This window comes from Canis lupus, chromosome 26 (genome assembly GCF_011100685.1).
Source record: "Canis lupus familiaris isolate Mischka breed German Shepherd chromosome 26, alternate assembly UU_Cfam_GSD_1.0, whole genome shotgun sequence".
Taxonomy (NCBI): domain Eukaryota; kingdom Metazoa; phylum Chordata; class Mammalia; order Carnivora; family Canidae; genus Canis; species Canis lupus.
The window spans coordinates 14,631,185-14,656,148 of NC_049247.1; the positions used below are offsets into that span (position 1 = coordinate 14,631,185).

General features: G+C 43.6%; 1 protein-coding gene across 23 annotated transcripts in view; it reads right to left on the reverse strand.

Annotated features, from left to right (window-relative positions):
* KSR2 (kinase suppressor of ras 2) overlaps nt 1-24,964 on the reverse strand; it is a 446,464-nt gene that overhangs the window by 309,549 nt on the left and 111,951 nt on the right. For 21 of the 23 annotated variants that reach the window (XR_005379235.1, XM_038575248.1, XM_038575247.1 and 18 more), the window contains 2 exons: nt 8,511-8,651; nt 4,686-4,836 (listed from right to left, as the gene is read on the reverse strand). Coding sequence is in view for 22 of the 23 variants with exons in the window: in XM_038575248.1 (XP_038431176.1) it covers nt 4,686-4,836; nt 8,511-8,651 (292 nt within the window). In the remaining variant the exon portion in view is untranslated. Of the gene's footprint in view, nt 1-4,685; nt 4,837-8,510; nt 8,652-23,542; nt 24,360-24,681; nt 24,910-24,964 lie in introns of those variants that run through there. The other 2 variants (XM_038575252.1, XM_038575251.1) reach the window with 2 other exon arrangements.

Below are 24,964 nucleotides of genomic sequence, written 5' to 3' on the forward strand. Positions count from 1 at the left end.
AGAGATGGTGGTAATGGATGTAGGACAGGGGCAGGGATGGTGCTAATGAGGACAATGACAGTAATGGTAACAAGAGGACTCATCATGTACCTAATCTGAGCCAGGCCCCATGCTTTGCCTGTGCCATCTTATGTAATCTTTCCAACAACCACTGGGTGGAAATGATCATCTTCTTCATCCCACTACTTAAGAAACTAAGCTCAGAATCTGGAGAGGCCATACTGAAAATCACATAGTTGATAGGTTGTAGACTCAGAATTTGGCAGAGGCTGGGTTTGTCCAGATTCCACACTGTTAGCAGACAGTGAAAGCCTGGGAAAGGAGAGCAGAGAGGAAAACTGAATAGGAGGAAGGCCCGCCCTGACCACACTATTTAATAGGACAACCTGGCCACCATTCCCAGAAGGCTCTGCCAACCGCCCTGAGACTGCTCCACTTTTCTTCTTCTGTCCCCCACTGCACTTATTCTAACACACTTTGCAATGCATTTGCTTATTATGATCATAACGTGTCATCTGTCTCCCCCTGCTAGAACGTAAACCCCCGAGGACTGACATCCAAGCCTGCATTTTCAGAGATCAGAACAGTCCCTGACACAGTGCAGGCATTCCACAAACTTTGTTGAATGACTGAATGTTTTTTTGGTTTCAGGCCACAATCTGATACGATAAGAAAAGGTTAAGATATCATGGATTTGGGGTCCCCCGAGCCTGTTGAGGCTTCTTCAGTTTCAGGCTGAGGCTGATCTAACAAGCTCTGAAAAGTCAAGAATGGTTAATTTTTTTTTTTCCTAACTCAGGGGCTCCTTGGACACTGGAAAACAAAAATATACCCAACCCAAGGAGAAAACTAAGATTAGAGTCACACGTCTAAAATAAAGTTGCCTGATCCCCTAAGAGAGAGAGAGAGAGGCAGAGAGTATCCTCAGCCAGGCATAAAGCTTACTTGTCTCTATCTGCTTCCATGAGTTTCTCAATACAACTTGCATTCCCTCAGTCATTTAACAAACATGCATCGAGTCACCATTTACAAGCCAGAATTTAAAATATCTGACTTCACTGCCGTAGAAGACTCCAGCCCTCCAGCCGAGAGCTGGGGTTACCAGGGTGCATAAATATGGCATGATGCTTAAGAACAAGAGTCTCGTGGGAAAGACACTAGTTTGTTCCTTAGTTTGGGATAACATTTTTAGTTAAAGCGAAGGGCAGGAAATGATGGAATCATCCAGCTCCCAAGATAGTTAGAAGCTTCTAGGAACCAATGATCATTTTTGAGGGAAGATTTAAAAGAAGGATGGGTGCAGGATGGCTCACTGCTTCCCCTTGGTGGAGATTAGTGGCAAGCACATCCAACAGCATCCTGGGTCTTCCCTTAACAGAGACAACCCCAGCCAGGAGCTAGGTTTGTCCTGCACCTGCCCAGCGGGAGGTCACATTTAGATGAGGGAGCCAGGAAACTAACAACCACTGCAAGACATGGTCAGTTGGTGACAGAAGCATTCATTCATTCGCTCAACAAAGTGCAGAGGCTTTGAGGCAGGAGTTGAGTTTGAGGATAAGCAGGGGTTCCCTGGAAAAACAAAGAGAAAGAGAATTCTAGGCAGTGGCACTGGGAGCAAGAAATCCATGTGAAATCCATGCCTGGTCTAGAAAACTCTAAGTAACTAGTAGATTTAGCCAATAGTCAAGGCTTGAGGGGGAAATGTGAACGGTGGGGCTCCAAATAGAAGCCAAATCCTGAGCTTTCTTTACAACCCATGGAAAGGCCATATACTTTAAGCCATTGGTGATTTGCGTGGGCTACATGTGGGGAAAGGTGCATTAATTCAAAAATATTTACTAAGTTCCTAGAGTGTGCCAAATATTGTATCACATACTGATCTCTGGCTGGGAATAAAATGGTGAGCCAAAAGAGGTATGATCCCTGCCCTTCTGCAGCTTACAGTTTGGTAGGGAGATAGGCATCCTTTTTTTTTTAAATCACACCCCCCCCCAAAAAAAAGGTTAAAATTTAAATTAAAATGTGACAAACAACTATGTGGCATACAGGAAGATCAGACATGAAGTATGACACCAAGGAAATTCAGAGCTGGGTGTGTAGACAAGACAGAGCTAAGGGTCCCCAGAAAAGTAAAGATGAGACACAGCTTTCTTAACATCACAGAAGTCATGTTAGGACCCCAGCCGTTTTGTGATCGATGTCAGACCAGCACTATTTGCACAAGCACATTTCTTGCAGAACTTCTTGGGATGCATAAAAATTGCAGGAAAAAAAAATAGATCTTGGTAGTTAATGATTTTAAGGGAACAAAAGAAAGTGAAAAACAAACAGCCACTCCCAAGCCAGGACATAGTCTGACCACAGCAGAGACAATAAATCAGTGGTAAAGCTCCCAGTGCTTTTTCAAAAGTAAAGACTGACCTAATGTCCCACTCTTGTGTCATTTCTGCAGGATTTAAACCCTGTTGAGCACACAAATACTGGACTACCTGGAGCCAGAGTGCTGATGATGCTGAACCTGGCTGGCCTGTGACTTCAGTCAACTAGGACCTGGACTCTGCCACCTGAGGATGACTTTTGCCCCAATTCTAGCCTGAACCATCCTTTGTCATGCTCCTCCCTGAATACGTATGAACCTGCAGCTTAAACCCCTCCCCGATTTTGTTGTTGGGAGAGGCCTTGCTTGGAGAGCTATCTCCCTGCCTCCTTCCTTATAACAAGTAATAACAAGGTCTTCACTTCCAACACCTACTTGGGTTGTGTTCAATGGAATGTACCCCACATGGCACTGAGGTGCGCTGCTCCCCATGGTGACCTCAACACTAAGTGCCATAGGATTTGGGCAAACGTGCAGCACTTGGCCACTGCTGTCAAGGTCCCAGTGGCCATAAGGTTGGTATCAGAAGCAGGACATTGTAGACGGCATCTGAGCTGCCTGGGAAGACTTTGTAGAGGCAAAAGGATGACAGGGAGCAGAATTTGCTACCCCAAGATATGTCCCTTTAGCATAAAAGCTATTTGAGGCTGATTATTTTGAAGAAACAGTAGACACGGGTGAAGCTCTGAAACATGAGTAGAAGTTGCACTTTTGCAAAAGACATTGACATTTATACAGGAAACCTCCATTTATAAAGGTGTCTCCAACTCAGTATCAGAAGGGTGACTCTAGAAACTTCTTCCTCTCAATGGAGAAGGCAGAGACTTTTGCACACCCACTTTCCCTTTGTTATTTGTGCTTTTCCCGGTCACCTCCCACAACTGCCCCACCCCCCAACTGCCTCCTTTGTCTTTAACTAGAGATGCAATTGAAAGTGGTGTCTTGGGTCACTCTAAGGAGTTCCTCAGTTTCCCCAAGGCTCTTCCACACATACAGGAAGTAACCATGTTATTAAACTTTAAAACTTTTTTTTCTTCTGTTAATCTGTCTTTTATTACAGGGGCCATTTCAGCCAAGGACCCAGAAGAGTAGAGAGAAAAATTTTTCTCCCCACCAGGACCACAAAGATCGCTGTCTTTCAAACCATGGCTCACAATCCATAAGTGAGGTGTGACATGAAAGTGGTGGGTCATGAACAGCATTTGGTAAGTAATACAGGATAAAATAGGAAAGGATGCAAAATATCATGCATAGTAAGAATGTGTTTGATGGCCATTCTTTATTTCACGAGACTCATTTCAGGTATGTATGTGTATGGGTGTGTGTGTGTGTATCTGTACAGAGTTGCAGTGTAAATCCGATTCATTTCTAGGCATCTTGATCAAAACTGGAAAACACAAGATTAGAGGCCCTCTCATGGTCTTGTCCAGCCCAGGATGTCACCACAGATGAGTGAAACACCTATCTCAGGCAGAGCTGGAGGCCAGCTCCATTTATAAGGACTTCACTGAACTCAGTAGCAGAATTCTGATGGAAGTTGTGAACTCAGAAAAGCAATTAAGAACCTAACATCAATGCTCACCCTCGTGTATTGTAGGGGGCAGGATCTGGGGAGAGGCATAAATTGATAGAAACTTTCTGGAAGGTTACCTGGCCACGTAGACTATCTGGAGACATTTTTGTTTGTCATGACCGGGACTGAGAGGGTGCTACTGCCATCTTGTAACTGAGGCCAGGGTTGTTGCCATATATTCTTCAATGACAGGACAGCCCCTGATTCAGGGTCCCTTTTGATGATAACTTTGATAAGGCTACGCTAGCAAGAAAGACTACCAAAGGGCATGCAAGGGGAATCTGGGCCAATGACCTGTTCCAAATACGTTCTCTTGCATTCCCTGCTGTATCCCAGCCTGCTGGCACACAGTAGTCAGTAAATACTTGTTGAATGTCCCATGCTGAACCCGGTAAAGGCTTGTGCAGAAAACCAGCTGCCTGATGGGTCCAGACTGAGGTTCTGCAGCGACACCTTGTGGTGGAAACTGAAACAACTATGTGGATGAACTAATAACCCTTTGGCTGGTGTTATCCAGAACCAAATGCCCTACACCTGAGCTCTCCCTTAAGGAAGAGCTTCCAAGAGCTGCCCTCACCACCTCTGGCTTCCGAATCCAGGCCTCTCTTTTCTCTGCTCATGAGTGGTATTTAAAGCTGACTCTGTCTCATCCTGGCCTGCAGCTCAGGCACAGAAATCTAGAGGAACTGAGGCAGATGTTTTGGGGACGAGTCTCCATCCCCAAGGCCTGCTCACCTGACATATGGACATTCCGGAGACAGGACAGGGAGGCATTGAGACGGGCACACTCCTCCCGGTTGGCTCCGTATTTCTCCACGGTCTCACACACCTGCTCATCTGTCATCTCCAAGAGGTCCTCCAGACTCAGCTGGCCGGGGGTGATTTCCTAGAAGAGGGAAGGAAGAAAGATGGTAAACACACCTCAGGTGCCCAGAGGGAAGGGTAGTGGGCTGAGCCTCCACACTGCCCTCTAGCAGTACCTACGTGCAACACCCAACCCTGTGTGAACTGCAGCTGAGGTCTCTGACTCTAGGGTCAGACAGACTTGGATTTGAATCTCAGCTTTGCCGCTCATTACCTTGGGCAAGTCACTTACGCTCTCTGAGCCTCATTTTATTCACCTGTACAATGGGAGTCTTAATGGCACCTACTTTGTAAGGTAGCACCTATTGTGAGCACGCAGTCAGTGCTTCATAGATGGTGGTGGTTAATTATCTGCCCTCCTCTGTACTCTCTGAACTTCTTATGGGCAGATCCCACTTTCATCATCTTTGGATGGCTCTCTGGGCCTCCTGCTTGGCTTGGCTTGGCTTGGCCCCAATACAGGAGTGAACTCAGAGCAGAGCCCAAGTCTCTTGATGGCTGTCCTCCCAAGCTACACATTCAAGGGTCTAGATTGGGGCCTTAGGAATCCTAAGAGGCAGTAGCCTGAGCATAGAACAGAACCCTGTCTGTAGTCCAGTGCTGGAAATGGAACTGGATTTGTGTCCCAGCCCACAGGGCACAATTTTGCATTCTAAGACAAAGTGCTAAGGCTGGGGTATAGCATAGGATGGGGACATGATACCTCTGGAGAGGGTAGGATTCCCAGATATAAATTTCCCTTCACCACCAAAAGCAACCACCCTCCCTTTCCCAAAATGATGTGTCCCTGAACACCATGATATGGATACACCTTGAAATTTGTCAAACTTCAATATTTATGCATCTTTTTGCATTTATGCATCTGTGTACATCTATAGCTATACATGTATATGAAACGAAGAGGCTTCATTTTATAGCAGTTAATGGTATCCATTGTTTTTACATATATTATTTAAGTAAGAATTTGAGATACCTAAAGATGGAGTTTCTAGGACAATGTGGAATATTACTGCCCTCTTGTGGCAATATCTGTGTATTACAACAAAATCAGACCACCACCACCACCACACCAGCCCTCTCTACCACACATACAGGCATTAAACTGGCAGCCAAAAAGAGGAAAGTTTCTTTCCCCACCTCAAAACAGATGCAGGCCAAAGGCCACAAAGACAAATCAGTGCCTTTCCAATTCACTAGGGCAAGGAGCAGGAAAAAACAATATTTGAGTCATTTAGGGCTTTTCTCAAATAGAGACACATGGCTCGTAAAGCCCACTTTAAGAAAACTGATGGTCCAGGATCTGAAGGTACAAAACAAATCACATTTAGAGAGACTCACTGACAGCATAAAATAATTCTCTTCTTTGCTGCAGGATTTACTTGTGCATTTTAATCCTATCATTTACTCCCCCAAATACTCAATTTTCACTGAAATTTGGGGTCATAGAAAAAAAACACAAAAGTAATAACGACATTAAAAATGGACAAAGCCTTAAGAAATGCGGACTAAGAGACCAGATGCACTTCCTTCCAATAAAATGATAATAATAAAAAATGAAATGGATGGTGCACTGTTTTAAGGGCTTTCCCTGGGGTCTTTTTTACTATCACAAAGACCACATAAAGGAATACTTTCATCATCATCATCATCATTGGTCTGTAATTAGGACACTAAAATTCAGAGAGATTAGACCACTTGCCCAGGGTTGCACAGCAAGTAAGTCTGAACCTAGGCTGCTACTTGGGAGCCTTTTCCTCCTCAGAAAGGGGACCTCTGGTGGACGCACATGGGAGCTACAGACAGAGAGCTGGAACCCCAGCTCGTCCCCATCTCCCAGTTAGTGGACTCAGGATTCTAACAGACTAAGGTAAGAGCCAGAGTTGGGGCACCTGCAGGCCACGTAAATGTAAATGAGCAAAACCGCTCACTAGCAGGAGCCTACAGGATCCAAAGGGGCAGCAGAAATCAGGTCATCCACTGCCACCAGACAGGAATTCAGTTCAGTGAGTTCCCCAATTGGGCTTTTTCAAGAGAAGCCAGAGATCTGGGGTTTTTTAAATTTTTTTTTTTTTTATAATAGTCACAGAGAGAGAGAGAGAGGCAGAGACATAGGCAGAGGGAGAAGCAGGCTCCATGCACTGGGAGCCCAACGTGGGATTCGATCCCGGGTCTCCAGGATCACGCCCTGGGCCAAAGGCAGGCACCAAACCGCTGCGCCACCCAGGGATCGATCTGGGGTTTTTTAATGCAAACTCTTTAAGCTTTTAAATATTGGCTCAAAAAATTTGTTGCAAACACTATACCAAACAAACAAAAAATGTTTGTGCATCAGATACAAGGAAGAACAGCATGGGAACCACCAGTTTTCAATCCCTGGCTGAAAGGATTTTGTCTCTGTATTCATCCAGCTTGATAAATAAATGGTCCCAAAAGCCTCTAAAAAGTGGATTTGCCCATGCAAATAAAATGTGCTGTCTGTAGTTTCTCGTGACCTTTCATTTTAAGGAAATTCACATGAAATTACCATTCTGGGAATGAAAGGAACATAGAATTATACGTCAGCCAGTGTGCATGCATGAGATTGGGGTAGGGTGTGATTGAGGAATGTGTGGGCCTTTCCTCTAGCTCAGGATCAGGTGGGTTCATGCTAGCTCTCACATAGAGGTCAACGTCTGAAAAGACAAAAGGTGGAAGACCTCTTCAAGAAGAAGGGTGCACCATGAGAAATGGCACTTGGTCCTGCAGGCAAGGGGGGCACTCCCTTGTCTGCCCAGTTCAGGGAGCCCCCAGCAACATCAAAAGGAGGAGAAAGCACAGTGCTTCCCATAGGCTCCAGAGTCCTACTGAGCTGCATTTTCCTGCCAGCCCCATCTACTCTAACAGGAGAAGTTGCTTCATCTCTGAGCCTTATATTCCTGCTCTGCACAATGGGGATAATTGTCCCCACCTCAAAAGGTCATTGCGAGCCTCAACAGTTGAGATCCTGGGTGTAGAGCCCTTAGGACAACTCCTGGCCCCAAACATTCAGTAACTAGTTTTATTTGGAAGGGCCAGACTAGTCACTGGAATCAGTGGGGACCTAGAATCCAAGAGGGTAGGAAAAAAAATCTCACTATCCTTGAGATTTTAAGGATGTGGTCCACTCTCGTTACTTCCAAAGTTTTCAATGGTAAGATGCCAGACTGTGAGCGGAACATTTTAGATGGATCTTCTCATTTTATTCTGGCTACTTCAGAAGAGGAGATAATCTTTACCCCCATTTAATGGTGGGATCCAATATGGTGGCCACTGGGCACATTAATTAACATTAAATACAATTAAAAATCCAGCTTATCAGTCACATGCACTCATCACAATTCAAGCACCCGACAGCTATGTACGGCATGCTGTCCGATGCAGTAGCGCGGACAGCATGGATATAAATTATTTCCATCATAACAGAAGTTCTGCTGGGCAGCACTGGTCTAAAAGGTAATGTGACTTGGCCAAGGTGATTGAGCTAATAAATAGGCAGAGCTGAAAGAGGATCCAACTGAATGTAGAGCCATATTCTTAACAACCCACTTGGACAGCATCAGAGATCCTCTGCGCCTTCATCCAACACATATTTGCGTCAGGCACAGGCAAAAACCTGCTGTCGGAGGGGCTGGCTTCTGGCCAGGAAGGGGCAGGGGGTGGGGGGCTGTCTCTGGTCACCTCCAGGACTTCCTTGCGCACATCGACGATCCGGAACCAGTGTCGAAGCTGGGGGAAGCCATCCAGCTCGGCGTTGCGCTCCTGCAGGGCCACCTTCTTTTTGCAGGACAGCTGTCGGCTGAAGTACTTTACCAGCTTGCTCTGTGGAGACACAGATGAGGACAGGGGATGGGTCACAGGCATTGCCATGGGAGAATAGGCAAGAATCTCCCCGCCCCCCTACCCCCCCTCCCTGCCTGAACCCCATCCAACCCCTATTTCAAACACCAGTGTCACTGTAGGAAGGAGGGGCACACGTTGTTACCACTTTATTAGGGGGCTTTGGGGCTGCAATCATGTACATTTCCACTGCATAAGTCCTCGGACCCAATGCAATGATTGCACTTCTAGGAAATCTCCTAGAGGTGCCATCCTGTGCAAGGTGACTATAAAAGAATAGCTCTTACTGTTCTACTTGCAATGGCAAAAGATTGAAAACACCCTGAGGGTCCATGAGCAGAAGACACAAATGCGGGTACATGACACAAGGGAATTCTACGCAGCTATAAACTAAAATGAGGAAGTGTGCTATGTAGTCATTCAGAACAGTCTCCAAGATACGTTGATACATAAAAATAAATATTCTCCATGCATGTGGGCACTGTTTACATTTATATAGCTTTGTAAATGCAGACACTCTGGGAGGATTTCCAAAATGCTATGGAAGGGAAGGGGGGGTGGTGGGGAAGAGAGGTGGAAGAAACATTTTTTGTTTTTATTTTTCTAATTGTTAATTGAAGTATAATCAACATGCAATATTATATTAGTGTCAAGTGTACAACATAGTGACTCAACAATTATATACATTATGCGGTGCTCTCTATGGTAAGCAGATAAGTGTAGTGACATTTGTCACCAGATAAAGTTATTACAGTAGTATTGACTATATTCCCAATGCTGTACCTTTCAGGAGAGTAAGAGGTACAAACTTCCAGTTAGAAAATAAATAAGTCACAGATATGAAAAGTACGGCAGAGAAACATTTCACTTAAATCCTTTTGTAGGGATCCCTGGGTGGCGCAGCGGTTTGGCGCCTGCCTTTGGCCCAGGGCGTGATCCTGGAGACCCGGGATCGAATCCCACGTCGGGCTCCCGGTGCATGGAGCCTGCTTCTCCCTCTGCCTGTGTCTCTACCTCTCTCTCTCTCTCTCTCTGTGACTATCATAAATAAATAAATAAATAAATAAATAAATAAATAAATAAATAAATAAATAAATAAATAAATAAATAAATAAATAAATAAATAAAAATCCTTTTGTACTGGGGCACCTGGGTGGCTCAGTGGTCTGCTCAGTAGTCTGCCTTCAGTTCAGGGCGTGATCCCGGGGTCCTGGGGTCGAGTCCCACGTCGGGCTCCCTGCAGGGAAACTGCTTCTCCCCCTGCCTGTGTCTCTGCCTCTCTCTCTGTGTCTCTCATGAATAAATAAATAAAATCTTTAAAAATAAATAAATCCTTTTGTACTCTGTGAATCTTAATTCATGTGCAAATATTCACAAATTCACAAATACTTTTAGAATGAGATGGACTTGAACTCATGCTATGGAGAGATTCCATGACACAAGAAAGGAAAACTAGTTATGTGAAAACTAACATTAACAGTGAGATGATGGTAGTGGGCATCTGTTGCTTCTGTCCAGCTGATCTGCATTTCCCCTTTTGCTGAAAAGAATATTTCAATTTTCTTTGGGGGAAACTTCCTTCTTGGGATCCCAGTCCATATGGTTTTTGGTAAGGCCTGGTCTCACCTACCCACTCCACTCGGGCTGCAGGATGGGCACATGACCCAGGCCTGATCACAGCATTTGGATCAAGGACAAGAAGTGAGCCAGACCCAGCCCCCAAGGACCCTCCCCAGCAACCCTTCCCAGGTGCTCAGGAGACAGCCCTCACTTCCCTCTAGAGTTGTTGGGGAACGAGGGGACACCATAAGAGCCAGAAGCTGCCCAGGCCAGCCCTGCTGCCATATGGGAGCCAGCCTGAGGCTGATTGGAAGGAATCAGAAAACTCAATTTTTCAGTTAACATTAATTCTATTCACCTTACTAATAAAATGAAAGTTGTCATTCTTCTTGATAAAAAAAGCCTAAGTTCCATTGCAATAGTGGCACAAAAATCACATGAAGCTAATGTTCCCACACTTGTAATCCAGAATCTCAGTCTAGAGTTTTAAAATAGAAAATGTCCAAAAGAATGTTTTTTTCTCTAATTCCCTAATCTGAATGAATAGGGTCTGACCTATTAATAGAGCAGAGTTTTTTTTTTAATTTTTAAAGATTTTATTTATTTGTTTGAGAGAGAGTAGTGTGTGTATGCAAGAGAGAACACAAGCAGGATGGAGGGGCAGAGGGAAAGGAAGAAGCAGACTTCCCACTGAGCAGGGAGCCCAATGCAGGGTTCCATCCCAGGATCCAGGGGTCATGACCTGAGCAGAAGGCAGACGCTTCACCAACTGAGCCACCCAGAAGCCCCAGAGCAGATCTTTCAACTAAGATACCTACAGACCTCTCCTGTCTGTCCTTTGTTTTATTTCCTGACTTGCTTTAACCATTTTTTTTTTTGACTCAGGTACAAAAAAAAACTACTTGAAAGAAATATACTTTGATGCATACACAGTCACTCTCTGAACAATTCCTCTCTTTGCCACATAACAAAATTGTCCAGGCTCATCTTGTTCTTTCCCTGCCACGGCTCTAGAATCAGTCCTCTCACCCAGGAAGCACTGCTTCCTCTGAACGGGAAATGGTATTTAGAAGCCAAGATTCGAGTGCTTACTGAATTTGGGGTGTCATTGTTTCCAGTCCCCTCTGCGGACAGCCTAGGCAATATATGTATGCTTGTGCAATGCACCTATGTATACATAGATACACAAGTTTATGCCTAGATTTTTTTATATGTATTGATAACCAATACTTCCAGTCACAATCCAATACCATAGGGTTTATTCTAACTTTTTTTATTTCCCACATCTGTATCACTCATCTCAGTGAGAAAAACAATCTTCAATACTTTTTTTTTGTTCAGTCTACCGATTTATTTAATTGACCACTGTCCTACTTGGATGCTCTCCTCATGGGCCTCAACCCCTGCTGCACTGACTTCTTACCCTAGCACCACTGCCTGTCTTACGGAGATTTCCATGTATGTCTGATTTGTACAAAGTTTTCTTACTTTTCACCTATTTACCTTAATGAATGACATTCCCCTTTTATTTCTCTTCCTTTCCTGAGTTCTGTTACCTCCTTTTTGAGTTTTTTGAATCCTGAGTTAAATTGTTTTTTCAGATGCTGACACATGCCAGGGGATGCTCAGATCCTCTTCGCAGACACACTCCTTTCCCTGCTTTGGTTTATGAGAATGAAACTGATTTCAGGTCTGCGTGAAATGTCCAAAATGGTAGTCCACTAGCCACGTGTGGCTAACTAAGCAGTCAAAGCATGGCCAGTCTGTCCACAGAATGGAATTTTAACCTTACTTAACTGAAATTTTAAAAATGTAAGCCATAGGGGTGCCTGGGTGGCAGAGCCAGTTAAGCATCCAACTCTTGATTTTCGGCTCAGGTCATGATTTCAGGGTCATGATATCGAGCCCCCAGTTGGGGCTCACACTCAGTGTGACGCCTGCTTGGGATTCTCTCCCTCTCCCTCTTCCTCTGCCCCTCCCACTCATGCTGTCTCTCTCAAATAAATAAATCTTTTTTTTAAGATTTTATTTTATTTAATCATGAGAGATACAGAGCAGGAGAGAGAGAGGCAGAGACACAGCAGAGGAAGAAACAGGCTCCATGCAGGGAGCCCGATGTGGGACTCGATCCCGGATCTCCAGGATCACGCCCTGGGCTGCAGGCGGCGCCAAACCGCTGCGCCACCAGGCTGCCCTCAAATAAATAAATCTTTAAAAAAAAAATAGAAGCCTTGTAAAATGTTTTTCTGTTAAACGTAACTATTACTTTGATAGAATTACACTTTACTTCAAAACTGAAATTTTAGCATCTCAATTGAGAGGTGCTCTAAGTATAAAACCCATACCTGATTTCAAAGACTTAGTAGGAAAAAGTAATATAAAGTATCTCCTTAATATTTTTACACTGATTATATGTTTAAATAATATTTTGAATATGCTGGATTACATAAAATATATTATTAATATGAATTTAATTTATTTTTTGTTAATGTGACTACTGGAAAATTTTAAATTACACATTTGGCACACATCTGTCACTTTCAATGTGTTTCTTTTTTATTTATTTTTATTTTTTAAAAATATTTATTTATTTACTCATGAGAGACACAGACTGAGGGAGAGAGGCAGGCTCCTCACAGGGATCCTGATGTGGGACTCAATCCCAGATCCCGGGATCACAACCTGAGCCAAAGGCAGGCACCTGACCGCTGAGCCACCAAGGCGTCCTTTTTTTTTTTTTTTTAAAGATTTTATTTATTTATTCATTAGAAACACAGAGAGAGGCAGAGACATGAGCAGAGAGAGAAGCAGGCTCCCTGCGGGGAGCCCGCTGTGGGATTCGATCCCAGGACCCTGGGATCAAGCCATGAGCCAAAGGCAGACGCTCAACCACTGAGCCACCCAGATGTCCCACTGTCAATGTATTTCTAAAGGACAGTGCTGCTGTAGGGTTTTATCCTAAATAAATAATTAAGAATATTCACATAGCTTTGCTTAAGTTGATAATAGCCAAGAAAGATCGGAAACAATTAAACTCTTCACCAAGAGGGGAAGATGTAAATACATTACAATATATCTATATGATGGTGTATCATTAAAAATAAGGTATAAAATATGTATAATATTTATAATGTACAAATAATCATAAAAATGTATACAACTATTTGTGTATATATGCATAGAAAAGCTGTGGAAGGGTATATTATAAAATGTGAACTGCAGTTATCTCTGATAGTAAGATTATGGGTGATTAAGATTACTAAGATTAATAATAATTACAACTAAGATTATTAAGATTATTAATGATGGGATTATTATTAAATATTCAGATTATCGATAGAGATTGTTTCTATTTGCTTCTCTACAGCAAAATTAGAAAATACAATGTATATGTATTACCTGCTTATAAATGGAAAAAATGTTTAGATGAGTTGGCAACATTTCTTTTACAAAGATACTATCCAGTGTCAGGAAGAATGGGAGACACCATTGAGAATGCCACTGGAGGGCCAAGGGATTTTAGTCTCAACATTTTAATAGTTTCACTTCTAGGACTCCACCCTAGAGGCATACTTATATATGCTTGTACATGGGATAAAGGCTTGCTCATTACTGCAGCACAATTAAGTTTTAAAACTTGAAAATAATGTTTAAAAAGGTACATGAACCCAGGGGCACCTGGGGGGTACAATTGGTTAAGTGTCTGACTCCTAGTTTTAGCTCAGGTAGTGATCTCAGGGTCATGAGATTGAGCACCATGTGGGGCTCTGCACTCAGTGTGGAGTCTGCTGAAGAATTTCTCTCCCTCTGTCTCTCCCCTCAGCTCTCTATTTCTCTCTCAAATAAATAAATAAATAAATAAATAAATAAATAAATAAATAAACTCTTTTTAAAAAAATGATAAAATAATGGGGCACCTGGATGGCTCAGCAGTTGAGCATCTGCCTTCGGCTCAGGGTGTGATCCTGGGGTTCAGGGATTGAATCCCGCATTGGGCTCCCTGCATGGAGCCTGCTCCTCCCTCTGTCTGTGTCTCTGCTTCTTTCTGTGTCTCTCATGAATAAATAAATAAGATCTTTTAAAAAAATAAAAACTATGTCTTTTTTTAAAATGATAAAATAATTAAAAGGTACATTACCCAAAAAGCTAAGTATGAATGAATTATAGCACATCTATAGGATGGAATATTATATAAACTTTCAAAAATAAGGTAGACTGATACATATTGGCTTGGGAAAATCTCCAAGATTTTCATTTTCAGTGAAAAAGCAATCTGCAAAGACAACATACGTATACTATAATTACATTTATATTTTTAAAACTCTATGTGTGTCGGGGCACCTGGCTGGCTCAGTGAAGCACAAGGCTCTTGATCTCGGGGTTGTGGGTTTGAGCCCCACATTGGGTGTAAAGATTACTTAAAAATAAAATCTTAGGGACACCTATGTGGCTTGGCTGTGGGGTGTCTGCCTTTGACTCAGAGTGTGATCCCAGGGTCCTGGGATTGAGTCCCATGTTGGACTCCCTGCAAGGAGCCTGCTTCTCCCTCTGCCTGTGTCTCTGCCTCTCTCTTTCTCTGGGTCTCTCATGAATAAATAAATAAAACATTTAAAAAATAAAATAGGGGATCCCTGGATGGCTCAGCGGTTTGGTCCCTGCCTTCGGCCCAAGGTGTGATCTTGGAGTCCTGGGATCAAGTCCCACGTCAGGCTCCTTGCATGGAGCCTGCTTCTCCCTCTGCCTATGTCTCTGCCTCTCTCTCTCTGTGTCTCTCATGAATAAATAAATATAATCTTAAAAAAAATAAAAAATAAAATAAAATCTTAACAAATATATAAATAAATAAATCTCGGTATGTCAATGATGTAATTATATAGAAAAATATTGGGCAGATTACAATGAACTGCAATGGCAAACAAGCATGGGGGGAGGAGGGGCACTCACTTAAAAAGTATACATCTGTATACAGATGCTATTTTGATGTTTATAATAAGTACATACGGCTTTGCTTTTTTGATATTTGAAAGAATTTTTTTTAAGATTTTCTTTGCAAGAGAGAGAGAAAGGGAGAGAGCATGAGTGGAGGGGCAGGGGCAGAAGGAGAGGCAGACTCCCCGCTGAGCAGGGAACCCAATGCAGGGCTCAATCCCAGGACCCTGGGATCATGACCTGAGCCAAAGGCAGAATTTTAACTGCTTGAGCCACCCAGGTGCCCCAGAAGGATTTTTTTTTTTTAATTTAAGACTTAGTTTAGGCATCTTCTCCATGCTTTGCATATACCTACCTAACCTTTGGGTCACTCATTCATTCATAAAATATTTACTAAGTGCCCCCTATTCACCAGTGCACCAGGCACCTCGTTGGGCTCTGGGAATTCAATAACGAATATGATCAACCAAAAATTTGCCTTCCTTCTGATATTTCTGGTACAGAGAATCAAAGTCAGCTCTGAACTTCTGAAGATTTAGATATGAAATCTGTCTCCAGCAGTTATCACTCACTCTCTATCCATTTGAGGAAGCTTCAGGACAGAGGAGATCTCAGATTACAACTTTCTTCATCATGCAGAAAAGAAACTCCAGTAATTAAAAGCAAAATAGATCTCTCAGACCCTCAGATAAATGCCATCTTTGACTGGCAGTAAGTGTGCCTAGCAAGCTTGCTTGCTTTGCACGGTTTTAAGCTGAGGGCTTCCTAGTAATTGAAAAAATAGAAATGCACAATATAGTACCAGAGAAAGAGGACCATACTGTACAAATCTTGAATTTTGTTTTCCATGCCAGTGTGCTGGAATAAGAGGCAAGCCTCAGGAAGGAGCCAGAACTTTGGGCACCAGAGTCAGGCTAACTTAAGCTCCAATTGCACTGCACTCCTTAGTAGCTGAACCACCTCAAGCAAGTTTCAAAACCGCCCTGACCTCAGTTTTCTCACCTGGAAACTGAAGGCTATAACAAGCGTACCTACTTCACAAGATGGTGAGGAGAGTTAAAAGGGATTTTTCACACAAAGTGGTGCTGAAGAACCACTCCAAATGCCACACCAATAATGCTGATTTTGTACCACCCAAACTCACAAGCATCTGCCACAGTTACCTCAAAGGGGCTGTGCCCCCAATTTACTAACTCTCAGTACCAGGAAAAGTCTTTCTAATAAATTAAAATTATTCTGTTTTGGGATGCCTGGGTGGCTCAGTGGTTGAGCATCTGCCTTTGGCTCAGGTCATGATCTCAGGGTCCTGGGATTGAGTCCTGCATCAGACTCCCCATAGGGAGCATGCTTCTCCCTCTGCCTATGTCTCTACCTCTCTCTCTCTCTCATGAATACATAAAATCTTAAAAAAATAAAATTAACTTAATCTATTTCAAAATATATGTTCTTTAAAGATCAAACATATGAAAAAAAGATCAAACATATCCTTTCTCCAATGTTTAAAATGTACATTATACTGCAAAGAAATGTACTTTTAGTTGGATTAAAATGAAAACTATCTCCCAATTCATTATTTAAATCCTGATTCTGAAATTCATAGGATTTAAATCCAACCAACTTATAGAAATTGCTTAAAAAGTAACATATGCTTACTTTATTATTAACAATATCTATAAATTTGGGATTTTTGCTTACTGGCCTTCCTCAGACTTTTCACCTAAATAAACAAAGTTTTGCTGTTTATTATTCTATGTTTATATATGCCCATGTTGGATTTCAAATATGATGAAAGAAATAAGAATGTGTTTTCTTGAATAAATAAAAACAATATGCTTTCTTTCATTTGTTTTTTAAAGATTTTATTTATTTATTTATTTGACGAGAAAGAAAGAGAGCACAAGCAGGGCAAGTGGCAGAGGGAGAAGGAGAAGCAGGCTCCTGCTGAGCAGGGACCCGGACATGGGGCTCCAACCCAGGACCCCGAGATCATGACCTGAGCCAAAGGCAGACACTTAACCAACCCAGCCACCCAGGTGCCCCACAATATGGTTTCTTGACTTACAGAAACAAAGAAAGCCAGTGACATCATGTCTCCCATACCGTTATTTTTTTTTTAAGTTTTATTTAGTTATCTCTACCCAACATGGGTCTCGAACTCACAAACCCAAGATCAAGAGTCACACACTCCACTGACTGAGACAGCTAGTGCCCCAGTCTCTCATACTTTTAAATATTTTTTAAAGATTTTAGTTATTTATTCATGAGAGACACAGAGACAGAGAGAGAGAGAGAGTGAGGCAGAGACACAGGCAGAGGGAGAAGCAGGCTCCATGCAGGGATCCTGGGTCTCCAGGATCAAGCCCTGGGCTAAAGGTCACTCAGCCACCCAGGCTACCCTCTCATACTTTTAATTAAGCATTCATTGCCCCAGAAGATTGAAAAATTGGACTAAGCGTTGATACCGAATGGCAGGAGCAAGGGAGCCATGTCACTACCTTGCTCAAAAACCCATTCTTAAGTAGCAGATCTCCCAAGTCTGGGTAACACTGATAACTTGAGGCATTGCATTAAGTGACAATGAGTGCCACAGTAAACATGTCCTCTCTCCAAATCTCTCTTCAGCCATCTCACCATATATCAAGGAGACAGTCTCTGTTCAGTGATGCTACGTCCTTAACACCTAACACTTGCTGATCTCTATAAGAGACAGCAGGACACAGACTCACAGCCTTGGGCAGGTAACAATAGTGACTGTGATATAATGACACTACTGTTTGTATGGTGTTTATTTTCTTGGTTGCTTCCATTTATGGCAAGTGGTACTAGTTTTCTGTTACAATAGTTGAATAATGTTTTATTTTTAAATACATGTATGGGGGGATCCCTGGGTGGCTCAGCGGTTTGGTGTCTGCCTTCAGCCCAGGGCGTGATCCTGGGGTCCCGGGATCAAGTCCCACATCAGGCTCCCTGCGTGGAGCCTGCTTCTCCCTCTGCCTGTGTCTCTGCCTCTCTCTCTCTCTGTGTCTTTCATGAATAAATAAGTAAAACCTTAAAAAAAATAAGTATATGTATGTTTTCAAAAATTGAGTTGGTTTAGGGGCACCTGGGTGGCTCAGTCAGTTAAATATCTGCCTTCAGCTGCTCAGGTCATGATCCTGGGGTCCTGAGATTGAGCCCCGCATCCAGCTCCCTGCTCAGTGGAGAGCCTGCTTCTCCCTCTCCCTCTGCCCCTCTCCTCACTCGTGTTCTCTCACTCTCTTAAATAAAATATTTTTAAAAAAAAAAACTGAGTTGGTTTAAAGAACATATACAGATATGGCAAAAAGCACAATGGTGGTATCAAACTAATGAGTTTGGGAAATACTGTTCTACAGAAAAACGTTCAAACTCAGACATTATTCGGGGTTCAACTGTAGTCCATTTCTCCTTCCTTACCTCTTTCGTTTCCATGCAATTCCCTAAACACATCACCTCAAATGTTGCCCCTCCATGATTTTGCTCAGGCTCCCCCATCTAGAAGTCCTTTCTATACCCACCTGTGGGTAGATTGTAAAGATGCCCCGAATCCTTCATGCCTCCTGCCCTGTACCCTTCACAATGTGCCCTTACAATTAACTCACAAGTAAGGCAGAGTCTGTGCCTACAACCCTGCAATCAGTTGGTGAAGCTTCTTGCCTCGGCCAAAATAAAAAGGCTTTGCATGGTTCTTCTTGCTGCCTTGGATCTGCCATCTATGTAAGAATGTGTCCAGGCTAATTAGTCAACTGAAGGATGAGAGACCATGTAGAGTAAAGCCAAGTCTTCCCAGACACCCTAGACAAAACCATCTCAACTCAGACAATAGCCAATTGTTGCCTAGCTGTGAGTGAGCCCAGTCAAGATCAGAAGAGCCAGGAATCTCCAACTGACCCCCAGATGCATGGCTAACAAGCATTTATGTTGTATGCAACTAAGGTTTTCTGGTCATTTGTTATGCAGCATTATGGGGGCACATAGCTGATACACCACCCCATCAACTCATGGAAATATTTTTCTCTGAAGTCCATCTCAAATGTCACCTTCTCCAGCAAGTCCTCGGCATTTTATTTTTACATGCTCTCTTATAACATTTATCACAGTTTTCCTTGCATTATCATCAGCTAATAATGAAGACACTGGATATCTCTCAAAAGGTTAAGGAGCCCTTTCTAGATTTGGAAGGATTTATCATTTGGATAAATGAAGTAAGCACAATAGTAAAAGTACCATTATTGAGCACTTCTATGAGCCAAGCCCAGGCTAAAGAACTAACACACATCATGTCAATATATTTACACATTCCCAGAGGCTAGATGCTGTTAAGATCTACATTCTATGGATGGGGAAATTATGCACAGAGAAGTTAAGCCATTTGTTCACGATCACATAGCTAGTAAGTAGAGAGCAAAGATTCAAACCCAATCTGATTCCAAGCCCAAAATATTGCAGAAAGGGTAACTTTATTTTAATGTTAATTATTTAACAAGCACGTGTATATCTTTTCCTTGTGGAAAAGTTGGACTATTTCAGATGAGGCCAAAGCCCCCTTTGCCCACTCCTACTAATGCTGGCCTTCTTCTCCCTAGACATAATGGAAGTAACAACAGAGACTAGGTTGGTGTCCATATTTCCAGACCTTTTTCTATGCCTCTATGCATGTCCATGTGTGTGTGTGTGTGTGTGTGTGTGTGTGTGTGTATAAACTCCACAGCACAGTTGGATGTGTAGGGTTATTTTTTTACACATAAATTATATCTTTACTTTTTTCACTCAGTAGCAAGCCTCAAGCATCTTTCTCTGTTAGTTCATACAGATCTAACTCATTCTTTTTAATCTTCTGCATGAGGGATTCCTTTGATCCCAGGGTCAAAAGCCCATGATGTGAGCAGTTCTGTGATGTCTGCTGGGGGCATCTTTGTCGGCTCTGATAAAGCGTTTTCAGGAACAACAGCCATGAGAGCAGCCACCATTTACTAAATACTTGCAGTGAGCCTGGCACGGTAGGACAAGTGCTTTGAATGTGTCTGTTCATTTCTAATCCATGCAACAATGTTAGCTGTGAGGCTGGTATTCTGAGCCCATTCTGTGAACAAGAAAACTGAGGTGTCAAGAGGTTAAATCACTTACCCAGATCCACAAAACTATGTAAGTTGGGGAACCACAGCATGATCCCAAAGTTCCCTCCCTTTTGCAGAATGTTGCACTATGAGTTGCTCACGGATCCTTCTCACTGAACTGGAAATCCAAAGTCAGGCCTCACTCATCTTGGGAAGGCTTCCAGGTATTGTGGGAGAAGTGTTTCTAAATTCTAGTTCTGAGGCTTTGGCAAGTCACATTAGTTCCCTGAGCCTCTACTCTCTCATCTGTAAAATGGGCACATACCACTTTTCCTCACAGGCCTGCTGAGGCATCACATGAGATACTGTCTGTGCAGAAAGCAAGCTGAGCCCTCCTCTGACATGAACATAGTGTCCTAACTATCTGCTGAAGGAATGCTTGAATTCTGGGAGATGTTTCCAGAGTCACCCAGAGACTGGACCTTCTATACCTGCCCAGGACCAAGAATCAAGGGGCATCCCCACTATGATGCATTAGGAATGAGGGGGAGATAGATGGGTTTAAGAAGCAGGCGGAGTAGGGAAGAAAGGCAGAGAGGGCAATCACAGGACCGAGGCTTCCCCTTGAAGCAAAGGGGAACCAGTCACCTTTCAGGACAAGAGAACAGCTAATCTGAGCAGGGAAAAACCCAGAAACCTGCCCCAAGTGTGAGGCTGGACAAACAATACTTCCCAAGTGGAACATATCCCCTGGGAATTAGCAGTTTCCCCCAGCGGGTCCCCAAGATTGATAGCATAGAATAATCGCAGCTGTCAGCCAACAGGGGTTCTCTCTGAGCCAAATGGTGTGATAAACACTTTTTGTGACTTGTCTATTTACTCCACACAGTGACATTGTGATATAGATCCCATCACTGCCCCCATTTAAAGTTAAGAAAAAGTTAAATTGCATCTCTGGATTATCATCAGTGGGATTTATTTGCTTATTTCTGTGCATGTATATCTTATAATTTTTCTATAAGTTTGAATTACTTATATGATCATTCATCACAAACCTCATGAAAATCTGACACTTAGCAACAATAAAGCTATGTGGGACATAGTCAAAGTCAGCCACCTCATTAAATAAGGTCTCCATTTTTCCTGCAGTTCGTTCTTAATCCATGCAACAATGCTAGCTGTGACAGTTCATATATACATCACATATATATACATATATATATATGAAGATTACATGAAATCATGTATAAAGCCCTTAGACAATATCTGATAAATACATGATACATATATCTCATGTATATGATACATGCAATGTCCACCATTTCATTAAATAAGTTTATATATAAAAGTTTATAGGGACACCTGGGTGGCTCAGTGGTTGAGCATCTGCCTTTGGCTCAGGTCATGATCCTGGGGTCCTGGGATCGAGTCCCCCATTGGGCTCCGCATAGAGAGCCTGCTTCTCCATCTGCCTATGTCTCTGCCTGTCTCTGTGTGTCTCTCATGAATAAATAAATAAAATCTTTAAAGAAAAAAAAGTTTACATATAACCCTATATTATGCATGTGATAATTATACTATATATAACTAAACTACATATATAATTATTATATACTGTATGTTATAAACAGTACAGGTATTCAGCTAAACATTTCATTTACCTTATTTCATTTAACCTTCATAACCCCAGAGATGTCCCCACTTTACAGATGAGGAGACTGAGAGCCATAGAGCTTTAGCAGCTCTCCAAGGTAGAAGATAATTTTACATATAAGCATCCATTTTCCCCAATTCCCTGACCATAAGAATCATCTAGAGGTATCTGTTCAAATATCAACCTTCCAGGCCCATCCCCTAGGAAGCCTGATTCACCAAATCTGGGGAAGGCCCAGGAATTCATAAAAACACAAGCACCCCAATGACTCTGAGGGTCAGGCAAGCAGGAGAAACATTCATCTACTGTCTGAATTACGTAATGAAAGCAGTTTGTTTCTCTGACAAGCTAAAGCATCGGGATCCTTGGACAACAAAACGGGGGCAGAAACCCAATTCCGGAAGTCCATGTGGCTTCTGGGGCTGTGGGCTCCTGTGGGTAGTAGGCATTCACCGAGCAGCTCTAAGGGAAAGACCCTGTCCAGGGCCCTGGGAATTCAAAGAGCAGTCTGCACTGGTCCAGGCCTGAAGGGGCTCCCAGGGGGGCAGACGAGACAGATGTGGATGTGCAAACACAAATCACAAGACCAGGTGAGAGGAGCCAGAACAGAGGAGCAGCCAGGCTTCAGTACAGGCACAAGGGTGCAAAATTAAGAGAACAGTCTCGTAGATAGCAATGTGCCATGATCACAGGATACCGGTGGGAGTTCTATGTTTATTCTAGGAGAAGGCCTGCCATTCATTCATTTACTGAGTGTGTGTCTTAAGGGGCTTTCTAAATACCAAGAGGGAGGGATACAAAATCAATGACCCATCCTCCCTGCCCCAGGGCAGGGCTGTTCAGCTATTCTAGGTGTGGCCTGCTCTGAAGGCTATGAAGGCCAGCCTCCTTCAGATAAGCACAGAAATTGAGAGCATTCCATTACTTTGATAGCGATTTGACAGAGTGCTTTTCTGTTCTTAAATCCAATGTCTTCAAAGTGAGGCTTGTATTTTGTTTGGATATTTCAGTCCCCTTCATTTTTCTACAAAATCATTTTATCATATTTTACCAAAGCATTGGCTACAAAGTACTGGGAGAACAGAAAAGCTGATTCTTCACACCCAGGGGGTGTGAGAGTCACTGTCCTCCACACTCAGGGAATTTCGGTGATGAAGCTGAATCCCCCTACATGACTAAATACATTACTCTGCACAAGGGCTTCAGGGATACAGCCTTAGGAGAGCACCACGGCAATGCTGAAGTGGGTGTTCAATTGTTATTGCCATGTTACAGACAGGGGACTAAGACTCTGGCCATTGGAATCCTGCCCGAGCTCATACAACAAAAGCAACACCCGATCAGGATTCAAACTCAGGCTCTGATTACCAGTCACGGGCCCTCTTCCCAATAGTCCTCTGCTTCTGCAGAGAGGCCTAGAGATCAAGGTTGAGAAGCACAGTTGCAAATGGGTCTTTGTATGTCCTCACCCTGCCAGGTGTCCTAATTTATTTTTAGGTCACCCTCAATTCAAGTCAATGCAGAGCTGAACGGCCCAAGGTCCAAAGGTACCACCTTCAAGTAAAGATAAACACAGGGCTCCTGGAAAGAGCACATCCATGCTGAGCCCACCACCTGCCCTCGCCCTGCACGGGTGCAAAACAAGGTCTCCGGACCTGGATGAAGTCGGAAGGATCCCCTGGAGTCCTGACAGAGAAAGGCACCCAGAGGTGTAGTTCTCCAACTCCACACCAGGGGGCAGCCTGGCACTTTCCACCGCAGACTGGAAAAAAAAATTTTTTCAGACCCTCCTGGATCTGAGCATCCTCAGTGCCTTATTACTGTACTTCGTATTAGCATGATGGTAAATTTAGTAGCATAAACAACAAGAAAAAAAAATGTTTAAAGTCAAGACATGTGACAGAACTATAAATAATCCTGTCTGAAATCTTTAATGTGTAATGGGGAACTTTGCACTTAGAATCTACACCAAGGTAAACCCTGGGACTGACCCATGGTTAAGCTCCTGGGGTTCAGTTTGCTGAGCCCCAGACCAGCACTACTTGGATGCTATCTTGTTTTGTTTAATTTTTTTAAAGTTATCTCTACATCCAGCATGGGGCTCGAACTCACGACCCCAAGATTAAGAGTCACGCGCTCTTCTGACTGAGCGGCCAGGTCCCCCTTAGGTGCTATTCAAAACAAAAACAAAAACAAAACAAAAACCTAAAGCAGAGTGTGTGAAAGCTGGAAGGGAGACTGAGCATCTTCTATGTGATCTTTCACAAATCACCTCTGCTATAAATCCCACAGCAATGCCAAGGGGAGGGTCTCATCTCCCACGGATTTTACACATGGAGGAACTGAGGCTCAGAAATGTGGCGTAACTGGCCTGAAAATCTGACGGATGAAGAGGCGGACTCCACAGCGCTGGCCCTCTCCGGGCTGCCTGTCAGCAAACACCCTACTCTTGCTGCCTCGGGGCTGGCAGGCACCGGCTAGCAGCAGACAGCTGGAAGCCGCCGAGAACCCACGGGGGGGGGGGGGGAGGGGGGGGGTCGCCCCGCGATTCTCCCCATTGCCCAGAGCTCTCTCCTCCACTACAGGCACAAATGGTACTTTCCTACCCTTCGGGCACCACCCCTTCCCAACCACCCCCCAGTGTCACCATCACACCACCCTGCTTTTTTCCTCACTAGCACTTATCCTTAGCCCACAAATGAGTCTGTTGATTGGTTTCCATGGTTACGCCCCCATCAGCACCATCTCTCTCTCTCACACACACACACACACACACACACACACACACACACACCCATCAGAATGCCAGCTCAAAAGAGCACCACAGGCTTTGCCCCCAGCTTGCAGAGCCGCGCCTGGCACAGTCAGTACTCAGGACATTTTCTTGGTGGTTCATGGGGGCGTGGGGTGGGGAGGGCCAGGCCTCTCCCAGGAAGTCCCAACCCCTTTTCCAGTGGGAGCGAAGCTCATCCAGCAGCGGGGCCCTGGCTCTGCGGCCAAGGCTCTGCGTTCCCGGCTGCGTGGCGGGGGCCCAGCCAGCCGCCCGACGCCTTCCCGCGGTTGCCAGGGCAACCATT